At 34.4% G+C, this 13,503-nt stretch overlaps 1 protein-coding gene across 1 annotated transcript in view; it reads right to left on the bottom strand.

Annotated features, from left to right (window-relative positions):
• The window catches only part of LOC145243632 (DNA/RNA-binding protein KIN17-like), a 29,840-nt gene that overhangs the window by 4,282 nt on the left and 12,055 nt on the right, over positions 1–13,503 (bottom strand). The window contains exons 4-5 of the mRNA XM_080106654.1: positions 5,381–5,503; positions 3,430–3,529 (exon numbers count right to left, since the gene is read on the bottom strand). Coding sequence (XP_079962780.1) covers positions 3,430–3,529; positions 5,381–5,503 — 223 coding nt within the window. The remainder of the gene's footprint in view (positions 1–3,429; positions 3,530–5,380; positions 5,504–13,503) is intronic.

Here is a 13,503-nt window from a genome sequence, read left to right as displayed (position 1 = left end):
CATTTTTGTTCTCTCTACTAATGCGTTGCTAATCTTGATAAAATAGAATATCAAATACTCATTTTTTCACCTGGATACGATCCCCTCCCTGCTTTAAAAAAAAGAAAATCCAAACAAGTATTTTTTTTTTAATGTAATCACCCCCAGACAAGACATGAAGCCATTTGATGTAGAAATATATATTCTTATATTCGCCAAACTTTCACAAGAAACACTCGTCTAGCTGAAAACACTATCAATAATTTCCCCCACTCTTTATCTGTGCCTAAACCTAAACGTAGATTCCATGAACAAAGTTTCTTTCTTATAACTGCACGCCTGTGGAACTCTCTTCTGGTTTCCTGTTTTCCAGCTGACTACAATCTGATTGTCTTCAAATCTAACGTAAACAAGTTCTTGATGAGCCGTTCCACTTAAGTTAACAAATTTACCGAATTTCCATTACTAACGATTACTATATTGTCCAATTGTACACTCTTAATCCTTATCCTCGAGTGGTCTCTGACCTTGATAAGTGGTTATGCCTATGTAAAAAAATAATTTTTTTTAAATATACCAATCCTTATTTAAGAAGCTCAATGTAATTACAGAGCAATATAGTGAATAAATGACAAAAACATCATGAATTTTGAAAAATAGTTTTTGTCATTTATTCACTTATGTTTCATGGTTCAATTTTAAATTCTGAAAAAACAACATATAGAGACATATATTCGATTGAAGAATTTATTGTTTGACAAAGGAATATATAGAAGGGGTTATTTTAATTTCCTTAATCCATGGATTTTCAACAATGGATCATATCATCAGAGGAAATGAAATGCAGTTAGCAAAATGTTCAGCTGCGAATGGACGCTATTTTGCTTTTCAGCACAATTATTGAAAATAGTTTTTTGAGTGGTTGTGGATAATTATATGGAGAAAATTATACAAAAAGAGAAATTGATATAACCTGGATAGTCCATTATCGGAAGGAGTCCAATGTCATTCGGGGTTATAAATCCGGGTGGGCAGAAAATAAGCCCATGGGAGAAAGTGATATCCCCATATAGCGAAAGCGTACTGTTCCTTATTGATATTTCGAAAAGTATACCGGGCAGCCTTATTCGTTGTTGCGTTGATTGCGTGTTATTTGCTGTGGTCCAGATGCTTTCTCAGTGTCGACAAAGTATATCCGAAATTGGGCGGATATACCATTCCATTGTAATTATCCCAATGAGTAATAGAATTTGAGCATTGAACTAAGTGTGCCATGGACCTCGGAGTCAATAGTGTAGTTATCAAAATACCAAAGATGGCAAAATAATTCTGGTGATGATAGAAAGAATCTGGACCACAGAAAATAACATATAAATTATATATTGCTCTATTCTTAAATATTGAGCTTTTCCTTTTTGGCTAGGATTTCCTTGAAAGTATTACTTTAAGTAATATCTATCAGGATTTTTCAACTGAATTTCTATCAGTGTCTTTTCTCGTTTATATATATATAACATTATAAACCTGTAAGGAAGGTATACAAAATTTTTAATTATCCAACGAGGACTACAAATAAACAAAAAAGACCTTATTCTAAGGAGTTTTGAAAAATGCAATTCTTCTCATCAAAGGAAAGAGGTTTGCAAAATATACAATAAATTTTACAGGTTAATGCATTGAAAGAAACTACAAATATGCAATTAATCATTCTTGCATCAAAAAAGTTATTAAAGAATTAGTGACAGTTTATAGGGATTCAAAATGATTATGAAAGCAGGAAATCAGAAAAAGGAAGAAAAAGATTGTAAAAATCCAATGAATAATAAGGTAAAATCCATTTAAGGCAAAATTCCATAAAGAACGAGAAAACAGAATTATAGATGTTCAGGGTAAATTAAAGCTTCAAGAAAAAAAAAAACATCAGATCACAGAGAAGTGAAGTTCCAGTTTTTTTATATATAAAACGTTAAGGCAAATAGAAGTGAAGATTCAAAAGATAGCAATCAATATATATATATATATATGGTAATGAAGACAGCAAGAATTACTCTCTCTCTCTCTCTCTCTATATATATATATATATATATATATATATATAACTACCTAATTTATTCACATAAAATTAATATACGAAAGTATAGATTTATGCGTAAACTTTAAGTATTTACTTCAAAAGTGCTCAATACGTAGGTAGAGCTAGTTAGTAATTTATAAAATATATATGGCGATTAAGCTACACTGAATATTCGGCGTTTCATCCACTCTAGGACTCCTTAGGCTTATGCGTGAATTCTGTGGTTGTTTATCGTTTCAACAGAAGAGGAGCATATAAAAACGATAAACAACCACAGAATTCGCGCATAAGCCTGAGGAGTACTAGAGTGGATGAAACACCGAATATTCAGTGTAGCTTAATCGCCATATATATTTTATAAATTACTAATATATATATATATATATATATATATATTTTTTTTTTTTTTCTTTTTTTTTTTTTTTTTTTTTTTTTTTGCTGATGAGGAGACTATGTTTTAAAGGACATATATATATATATATATCTTTAAGATGGAATTAGACCTGGAGTTTAAAGAGCAGAGTTTATTTTAATGTATTAGTAAATGTATTAATACTTTTTAAAGAAAACAGTGCCCATTGTACAATATATAATAAGCTCAATAGGTATAGGTATCCTAGAGCTATATTAATATTGAGTAAAACAATTCATAATTGTGACTTAAAAATCAATTTCAAAAGAAAAAAACAAACAAAATCAACTCGATTGTACGATCGTTTCGGAAACGATGTTCATTTTATTGAAATTGACAATAAGTTTTGACAATAATTTGACAAAAGTTTTGTCCTTTAAAACAGTCTCCTCATCAGCAAAAAAATAGGGCGGGGGTGGGAGGGAAGAAGTTAAAGACACCAAAATAAAACTAGCATTTTAGTCGTGAGTAAGACAGATATTCCTTATTTATCTCCATTATAAAATTTGTTTTTAGTTCAGTCAGTCTATCTTTTGGCATGCTGTTATGTTTTGGAGATTTCAATAAAATGAACATCGTTTCTGAAACGATCGTACACTCGAGTTGATTTTTAATTCACAATCATGAATCGTTTTACTCAATATAGATATACATACACATACTACTTCAAGGTCCCAAACTAAACAACAATAAGTGTTAGATAGATTCAGGTCGAGTAAACAGCAATTTTTCCCTCTTTGTCAGAAACATCACTCATGAAATGTGAGTAGTAAAGGACAGAACGAGGGAAGTGAAGGTTACAAAGGCGTCAAAAGTAAACCCAAGCTCCACTATGTGATACGTGAAAATTGGATTTTTGGTTTATAATAATGAAAAAAAAATGCTTAGAGGGATAAAGTGATTATGTTGTATACATTTTTGCGATTAATAACATTGTGTAAAATATAAAAAAATAAAAACTGACCTAAAGCAGGAATCACTGTTTCTAAGTGCGTTTGATCAAGTTTTATTTTCTCCCCAGATTCAATAATTTTCACAACAGCCGTAAAAAGATTCTGTACTTCCTGCAAAAAAAAAAAAAACACAAAAAAAGCAACAATAAAATAAAGCGGTTGTTGATGAATGTTGAAAAAAAAATGTTTTGGTTCTTTTTTTCCAATGAACAAAAGTTTTTAGAAATGAAAATTATGCGAAGTTTTTTTATAAAGAGCATGGAGTCATTTTTATAATATTTTTGTATAAATTTTTTTTATAAAGAGCATGGAGTCATTTTTAAAATATTTTTGTATAAATTTTTTTATAAAGAGCATGGAGTCATTTTTAAAATACTTTTGTATAAATTTTTTTTATAAAGAGCATGGAGTCATTTTTAAAATATTTTTGTATAAATTTTTTTATAAAGAGCATGGAGTCATTTTTATAATATTTTTGTATAAATTTTTTTTATAAAGAGCATGGAGTCATTTTTATAAATTTGGTTTCATACAAATCTATATATATCTATAAAATTAAGAAAATATGTGTGAGGACATTTATCAACTTATATATTCAACAAATTTTTGATCTACAGAATTTAAATCTGATACATAGGGTATTCAAACACATGGAAAACTTTTTAATCGATTTTTATCCGGAAAAAGGGCTCCTAAAGGGTCAGATCTTTATCTGTTTGTCAACTGTTTCATGAATATGCATGCGTGAATTGTTCACGTGACAGATTGCTTATGTTAAGAATAAGTAGGTTTGAAAAAAATTTTTAAAGATCATGGCAAGCTGACCTAATGGTTATCGTACTTGACTCACTGTCTTTACGTTTCGATCTTTGTTTATTTTTATTTTTTTTACTTACAAGGAGTGAACTGTTTAGCAAAAAATCAATCTGTTTCCCCATTCCCAATCGAAGATCAAATTTGAATAAACCTCTTCTGTCTTCTAACAGAGTTTGCTTAGCCTCTTTGAAAGTGTAAATAAGGAACTTTAAGGCTGGTTCATGTTCCGAATTTCCCGGATATTAAAAAACAAAAATAAAGAAAAATCTGTATCATGATTTGCGTGCTTGTGACAAAACGAAAATGTCATATTCCAAAAATCACATATCGAGTAGTTTCATTTTTAAATACGAAAATAAAATATTAATTGGATTCATCAGACTACTGTTCTCATCTTAAGTGTGATTTTCACAACGTTTTAGTCAATGTAACCTCCAACCTTCTTCAGGTGTATCTTGTCGAACTCAGGAATGTTTCAGGAATTTGGACGGAATTCCGAATGGAACCCTTTATTTACTTCACAGAGGTAGCGTGCTCTTGTTCCGTCAGTCATGACTGGATAGAGGTTCTAAGTAATTTGCAATTGTATTTTTCAGTCACCCACACTGAGGATTGAATCTTCAACCTTCAGAAGAATATCACTTTTTACAATTGATTTTTCCAAGTGCTCTAACCACTGCGCCACAGGTCCTTATAATTCATACATATCAAATTTATGTTGTAATGTCTATGAATTCCCATTAATCGCTTAAAAATTATTTTCTTTATAAAAATAAAACTACTTGATCAATTTATATAATTTTTAGAAGGTGATGTTTTCATTTTCTCGTATATCATACAAATTCTGGGAGGATCATGGAAAGGGGATATTCAAGAAGACGCAGTGAACAAAATATAGAAAATGTGAATGTTCATATGTTTTCGTAACGACGGGAACTTGGTTTTGCACATGACTACAAGTTTGAAATGCAATTGTTATTGCGAAAACACAAAGTGATTCATAGTGATTTTGATAAAAGCTGAAAGCACTGGAAATCTGAAGAGACTTGTTATCACTCAGATTGCAGGGAACACCATTTGTTTATAGTGATGCATAAAAGAACTCCTAGTTAGAAAATAATAATAAAAGCAGGGTTCAATACTCACCTTAACAACTGCCTTTTTTTTATAAAATTTTTCGCCTAATTTTTTGGTGATTATTTTCACAACAATGTTTTCATGGAGCCAATTATCTTTGCGGTTCATCTTTTCTCGTTTCATTTCCTCAAACTGGAATAAAAAAAAATTTTGCAAAAATATAAGAACGATGAAACTAACAATACAAAACTTTATGTTCAATGAAATAAAATGAAATCAGTGTGTGCACGTTACATATATATTACAATACTATTTTCCAAATAAATATTAATTTTATATATATAATATTTTCCAAATAAATAATGTTACATATGTATAGCAATATCTTTCAAATAATTATTAACGTTACGTATATATATATATATATATAACAATATTTTTCATAAATATTAACGTTACATATATATTACAATATTTTTCAAATAAATAATAATGTTACATATATATTACAATATTTCCAAATATATATATGTAACCTTATTTATTTGGAAATATGTTAATATATATGTAATGTTATTATTTATTTGAAAAATATTATTATAATATATATGAAACATTAATGTTCATTTGAAAAATATTGTAACATATATGTAACGTTATTTATAACAATATTTTTCAAATAAATAACGTTACATATATATAACAATATTTTTCAAATAAATAACATTACATATATATAACAATATTTTTCAAATAAATAAGGTTACATATATATATATATATAAGAATATTTTTCAAATAAATAATAACATTACATATATATATAACAATATTTTTCAAATAACGTTACATATATATATAACAATATTTTTCAAATAAATAATAACATTACATATATGTTTCAATATTTTTCAAATAAATATTAATGTTACATATATATAACAATATTTTTCAAATAAATAATATTATATATACAGAGACATGACTGAAAAGGATAGACACTAAGATAAATATTTTCTCAAGATTAATATATGCTTATTTATATTTACAGATAAGAATAGTGCTGAAATAAATTCGAGTATCTCATTAAAACTCCATCTCACAACATTGAAACATGCCACAAACCAAAGAAGCAGCAGACCTATCAGAATTTCTGCAAGGACAAATCATAGCTCAACATGAAGGTGGTCTTAATCAATGCAAAATAGCAGGAAATCTTTCAATACTCATTTCTACTGTTAATAGAGTGATCATACAATTTACGAGAGTGGAAAAAGAGTGCACAAAACCTTTTCCAAGTCACCCTGGATCTTCTGAAAGAACCCTGCATCTTGTAAGAAGAAATGTTGAAAGGGATCCTCGGTGCAAAGCCTCTGACATTGTAACACAAACTAGTGTCAGTTCCAGAACAGCTGTAGAGCTTTTCTTTGTCCTGCCAATATCAAGTGCAGAAAAGATTGGGCTTAGGAGATGGTGGAGAGACCTGTGACCTTTTGACCCAATGTCATTTTCCCTGATGAGTCACGATTTTCATTATTTTCCAACAGTGGAAGGGTACATGGGTATGGAGGCTCCCTCAGCAAAAGTTTGACTTAAAAAGACTGCAGTTAACACTGAAACATGGGCGTTTCTTGGTCATGGTATTGGATGCAATTTGGAGTGATGGTCTCTCAGACCTGATAGAGTGCGAAGGAAACATCAATTCTGCTAAATATGTTTCAATATTACATGAATGACTCCTACCAATATTTTCAAAAGTAAAATGAACTCAGCTAACTCCCTATTTATGGAGGACGGTGCTCCTTGTCACTCTGCTAGGGCAACACAACATTGGTTGAGCCAAAATGGGATTAATAAATGTCCATAGTTAAGTCAGTCTCATGTCCTATGAACCAAATTGAAAGCCTTTGGAGCATATTAGACTGGAACTTTCGTAAAAAGAAAAGGAAGCCATCTTCTAAGCCTGAACTTTTAGCATTATTGCATCAGACATCCTAGCATTAAAAAGAGCAAAAGGAATGTCAGCCATGTATTAGTTATTAAATTTGTGACCATTTATTTTTTATTTTATTCTATAAATTATATGCTTATTGAAATAAACTGTTTCTTCGGATGTCTATTCATTTTTGTCATGTCTGTGAATATAATTAACATTTTTAAAACAAATATTAACGTTATATATATATATAATATATATATATATCTAATAACATTTAAAAAAAAAAAATCTTATATATTACATAAAAAAATGCAAGCATAAAAAGTAATATGGTCAAGATTAAACATGGAAAAGTTAAAGGACTAGTTATTAAAACTGGAAAAGAAAAAGACAAAATATTCTAGTAAAAAAATATAAATTTATAACTTAAAATATTGCAGCATTAAGAATTTCTTAAAAATTCAATTTAACATTATATATAAATTCTTAATGCTGCAATATTTTAAGTTATAAATTTACTATATTTTTACTAGAATATCTTGTCTTTCTTTTCCAGTTTTAACAACTAGTCCTTTACTTCTCCATGTTTAAGCTTAACCATATTACTTTTTATGCTTGCATTTTTCTATGTAATCCATGATTTTTTTCAGGCTTTGCTTTGAAATAAAATTTTTTCTGTTTCACTTGTTACCTGCGAATTATAAGCGACAGTACAGCTGAGCGACAGATCGGGACAGCAGTGAATTATTAGTGACAGTTTTTTTTTTGTTGTTTTTTATCTTGTTACATCATCATCTCCGCTGTTCCCAGCCGATTTGAGGTGGCGTAACAGATTTGGTTGCTATGGTAACCAACAGTCAATCAAAAAAAAATTAAAAAAAACGTCGCTACATTCCTTACAGATTCTGAGAATTTTTTAACACCGTAACTTTATGACTTTTGTTTTACTGAACAAAAATTGAAAATTTTTTTTTTCAAAATTTAGCTGAGAAGGTGCCCTATGAACTGTAAAAATTGTTTGAAATTTGGTCACAAAATGAGTGAGCGATGAAGCTTTAAAGCAGTTCTAAATGAGTAAAACTAAGACGTAATCATATATTCAAACACGGCAGTGTTTGAATGAGATATATATATATATATATATATATATATATTTTTTAAATAAATATTAACATTACATATATTTACAAAAACATTTTTAAAACAAATAGGCATGTTACATATCATACTACTAATAGTCAGGTTCCTAATGTAATTTTGTGGGAACTTTTTGGAGATTTGCAAATCTATACATTTTTGGAAAGGTTTTGGTCTCAGGAATCAGAAAAGCAATGTTTGCATTTGCCCAGATGCGTATATGGCGGCCATATTGGATTTACAAAATGGCCGCCATAAAATGTACGTTTTTGAATATCGCGGCTTCTAAATAAGCTGAAAAACTGATTTTAACTGCTAAACCTACATTTTCAGGGCCAGGGAAACCAATGGCGGTGGTTATAAAATTTTCCCAGATGTGTATATGGCAGCCATATTGGAATTTACAAAATGGCCGCTGTAAAATGTACGTTTTTTTAATATCTTCGCCTCTAAATAAGTCAGCACACTGATTTTAACTGCTAAACCTACATTTTCAGGGTCATAGAATCCAATGGTGGTAGTTATAAAGCAACAACATCTTTAACATTAACCTTTAGATGCATAACTGGGTTCAAACTGATGTGGTGTTGTTTTATTGCAATATCTTTGTAATAAAAAATATGTATCATTTATAAATTCATATTTCAGCTGTTCCTAAAAAATCTTGCTTTTATATCACTAATTCAAATTGTTAATTTACCTCTGATACTTTGAGAACTTGTAGTTTTTGTATTGCTATTCTAACATTACTGTAATTCTTTCTTTGTTTGTAGGTGAGGCATGAGTGATGAGTCGCAAAGTAGAGAGGAAGCATGTCAAACCAAGGAGTCCATTAACTGGAAGCAGTGCATTCTCTGCCAGTCTGATGATAAAAAGAAAGTCTTGGTGCAACATCCTCGATTAGAGTCCTATGGGCTCGTACTGCAAGTAATTCTAGAGAGGGCTAGTTTGAATGATGGGGACTATATCCAAATCCAAAGGCGATTGCAGAACTGCACACCAGAAACATTGTGTGAAGAGAGGGCGGTCTGGCATCGCTCATGTCATTCGAGTGCAACTAACAAAGTTGAAATACAACGTGCAAGAGATCGCATCGCACACGCTTTAGCTACAGGACACTACACTGCCAAAAAGCCTGGGCAGAAAAGAGGAATTACAGAAGAGGCTGTTCCAGACACCTCTACATCTGGTTCTGCATTGCCATTCACACGATCACATACAAGTCCACTGGATAAGAAAGAGTGCTTCTTCTGCCAACAGGACAATGGCCAACAACTGTACAAGATCAGGACTGAGAATGCAGGTAAAACTCTCAAAGATGCTGTGGAAAGGTCCCATAATCCTGCACTGAAAACTAGGCTGAACACCTGCATATCACCAGGTGATGCACATGCAATTGATGCCCTATACCACAAAGCTTGCTGGACCCAAAATGTGTTCCATGCTCTTCGAGATACTAACACTAGAAAAACTGCTGAAGAACCCTTTCTACAAAAGGCGAGTCTGCTTGAGCTGATAAATCTTATTGATGTAGAAACAAAAAACAAAGCATACCTTGGGATGGATGATATTGAAACGACTTATGTTAATATGCTTGGTTCGGAAGTTTTTGAAGGTCATGTACCTGTATTCAGTAGAAAATGGCTGAAAGAAAGGATCATTACTTATTTGCCACACCTGAAGTCTGTTCGACCAAACATAAGGAAGCCAACTGTCCTCTACTCCCCAGATGCATGTGAAGAGGACATGGTTAATACCTCAATGACAACTGGTAAGGAGGAGAACAGCATGAAGACAATCTACAAAGCAGCACAGGTGATAAGGAAAAGCATTGTAACCTTCAAAGAGCCCAAGGAAAGAAATGTCATGCAGGTATCTAGTGACAATAATGATGTTCCAGCTGAATTATACACCTTAATCCATTGGATAATGGTTGGGCCTGCTGAAAAGCTGGAAACTGTAAAGAGAACTAAAGATGTTGACCGAGCAACACTGACGGTGAGCCAAAATATCATGTATAGGTTCAAATCCAGTAAACAGGTAAGGTACAAGCCAAGCAATGAATCAGCATTTAAGTCACCCCGTTCACGAGGGAATTCTCAGGTTCTGGGACTGGCACTGACTGTCCACCATGACACATGCAACAAGAAGCTGTTGAATCTTCTCAATGCTAATGGCTACGCTATTTCACATCGCCGTGTCCTTCTCATGGAAACTGCTCTGGCAAATGCTGTTGTAGAAAACACCAGAGCATACCAAGGCCTCTATGTACCACCATTCCTGAAGAAGGGGACCTTTGTGTTTTTCGTCGTAGATAACAGATTTTGCAGAGGATACTCCTGATGGGAAGGGAACCACCCACGGAACCATCACAGCAGTGTACCAGAAAGTTGACCCTTCTAAAGAACCTGTTGCAGAACCTTTGATTATAGGTGATGCAAAGAGTATATCAGTCACACCCTATCATGTAGACATGCTTCACTGTAATAAGCCCAAACCACAGGCTACCAAGAGGTCAGAACAGTTTGCCATTGGCCAGGGGATCTCAGAATCCTATCAGCTGACACAGCTTGGATGGGTTGTTGCATCTGCTTTATCCAGAATGAAACCTTGAGAAACCTCCAGCAAGATTCCAGGCTGGGCAGGATACAACTCACTGCTGTCTGAAAGCCTTCCCTTGACACAGGTTGGAGCCTTGCCACTACTCCCTGAGGTGGCACACGAGTGGTCAACTCTACTAACTGTGATCGTACAAGCAAATAAGCCGAGAAAGTTGGCAGTTGGGGAAGATCACCCCACAGTCATTACCTTTGACATGGCTCTTTATGAGAAGGTGGTGCAGCTCCTAGATGCCAGACCTGACTTGAAACAAATGGTTGTTCCCAGACTGGGTGAACTGCATGTCATAATGGCTGCCCTCAGAGCGCTTGGTGCCTCCATGGAGAACTCAGGCATAGATGATGCCTGGGTGGAAGCAGGTGTGTATGGTCCTGCCACGACAAGGCAAATCCTGAAATGCACACACTACAAGCGAGCTCTCCATGCCCATATCTACTCATACATAGCACTCTATGAAATGGCTCTGGAGGTGTTCTTCAAGGATAACCCACAATTGAAAGATGTGTGCCTGATGGCAGCAGAAGGAGTAGAAGCTGCCTGCTCTGAGGATAAAGACACGAAGGCTGAATCCGTGAAGCAAGCAAACAGCACCCTTCAGGAAGCCTTGACCACTGCTGAGGTCATCACAGCATTTAAAAAATAGAAGGAACAGAAATCCCAGAATGCAATGTTCAAGGCCATGATGAGGTATCTAGATTGGGTGGAAGCGATTCTGTTCTTTGCAGCAACTCGAAATGCTGACCTGGAACTCCATCTGCAAGCTGGAGAAGCACTTAGCAAACTGTTCTTTGCCATGGACCGCATCAAGTATAAGCGACTCTGGCCAAGATACATTGCAGATATGCATGACTTGAGAAGCAATCACCCTCATACATGGGAGGAATTACGAGCAGGCAATATATCAGTCACGGAAAGTGTCATTCCCTTCGTGTCTTTTGGGGCAGACCATGCATGTGAACACCTGAACAAACTGATGAAGACTAGCTCTGGCATAATAGGCATCTCCAACAATGCCAATGCCAGACAGAGATTTTTTCTGGCCACACCAGAACTTTCACGTCTGTCAAAAGAGTTCAAGAGTCAGTTTGGCATGGAAGCTGACAGAATCACAGAGCATTATGAGCTTGGACCAAGTGCAGTCAAGAGGGCACATGGTACAGTCGACAAGATCAAGGAAGCCTTGCTCAGCCATGGAAACCCCTTTACCACTAAAGTGGAAAAGCTGTACAATGTGATCACTAATGCCTACATCCCAGATGAGTATGTACCACATATCTTGAATATTGATGTCACTGGACAGAAGTTGTATAAGGATTACGTGTCAGAACGGATCAATGGAGATGTCAGCCTCTGGGCCCCTGTGAAGAAAGAGAACAACAAGATGTTCCTTTCTGGGAACAAGAAGATTACAGTGAAACTCAGAGACAATACTGTGGATCTGAAGGAGACCAAGGACCTGTTTGCAAAGCTGATGGTACTTGCCAGGTCAAGCCGAGACATCAACCAGAAAGAGGCCATAGGAAACCATGAATTCACTCTGACACCAAGAGCACTGTTTGCCCCTGATGGAACAATGCTGCCATGCTACAACAAGTCCAAGTTAATCCATCTACTTGAGAAGCTGACAAGAGAAGACATGCCCCATGAAGACCAGTCACCTCAAGCTGGAAATTCTACCCACCAAGATACAACGTATACAGGATTTACAGAGCCCACATCTACTGATCAGCCAAGTCGGAAGATAGCACTGGTGGATGGCATGGTGCTTGTGCAGAAGCTGAGCAAGAAACCAGCGACTCTAGTGACACTCAAGGATCTGAGTAGCTGCTTCAATGACAGACTGATGCAACTAACACGAGATTATGATGAAATCATCCTTGTTTTTGACACATACCGAGCAGATTCTCTGAAAAGTGCAACCAGAGAAAAACGAAGACAAGGAAAAGCTTCTGTTCAGTATCAAGTCAGAGATGACACTAACATCAAACACATCCCAATAAGGAGGTTCCTCTCCCATGACAAGACGAAGGCTGATCTGACTGACTATCTTGCTGCCCAAACTCTAGAGTATAACAAGGGATCATCCAAGCTGATCATCATATCTGCTTTTGGATACACTAAGAGCAACAGAGACCTGGTCTTTGAAGTAAATAACCATGAGGAAGCAGACACGCTGCTTATCCACCAGGCTGTGCTGGCTTCACAGCGAAACCCACCTGATGCACAGTTAGTATTTTTCGCTCCAGATACGGACGTTTTAGTGCTAGTCACAGCAAACTATGACCTATTGCTGAAAAACACGTCCATTTCTATGTCCTCTTGTGTTATACAAATTGAACTACTGTGGCGAGCTCTAGGTAAAGAAAGAGCAAAGGCTTTGCCAGCCTTCCATGCGTTCACTGGGACCGACAACACAGGGAGGTTCTCTCGTATATGCAAGACAACCTGGCTACAGATCTACCTCAAAGCAGACTCAGATGTTGTCAATGCTCTGCAA

Source organism: Euprymna scolopes, chromosome 22 (assembly GCF_053919585.1).
Source record: "Euprymna scolopes isolate OS-2025 chromosome 22, ASM5391958v1, whole genome shotgun sequence".
Taxonomy (NCBI): domain Eukaryota; kingdom Metazoa; phylum Mollusca; class Cephalopoda; order Sepiida; family Sepiolidae; genus Euprymna; species Euprymna scolopes.
The sequence above is the reverse complement of the archived record's forward strand: the minus strand, read 5'-3'. Positions and strand labels throughout refer to the sequence as shown.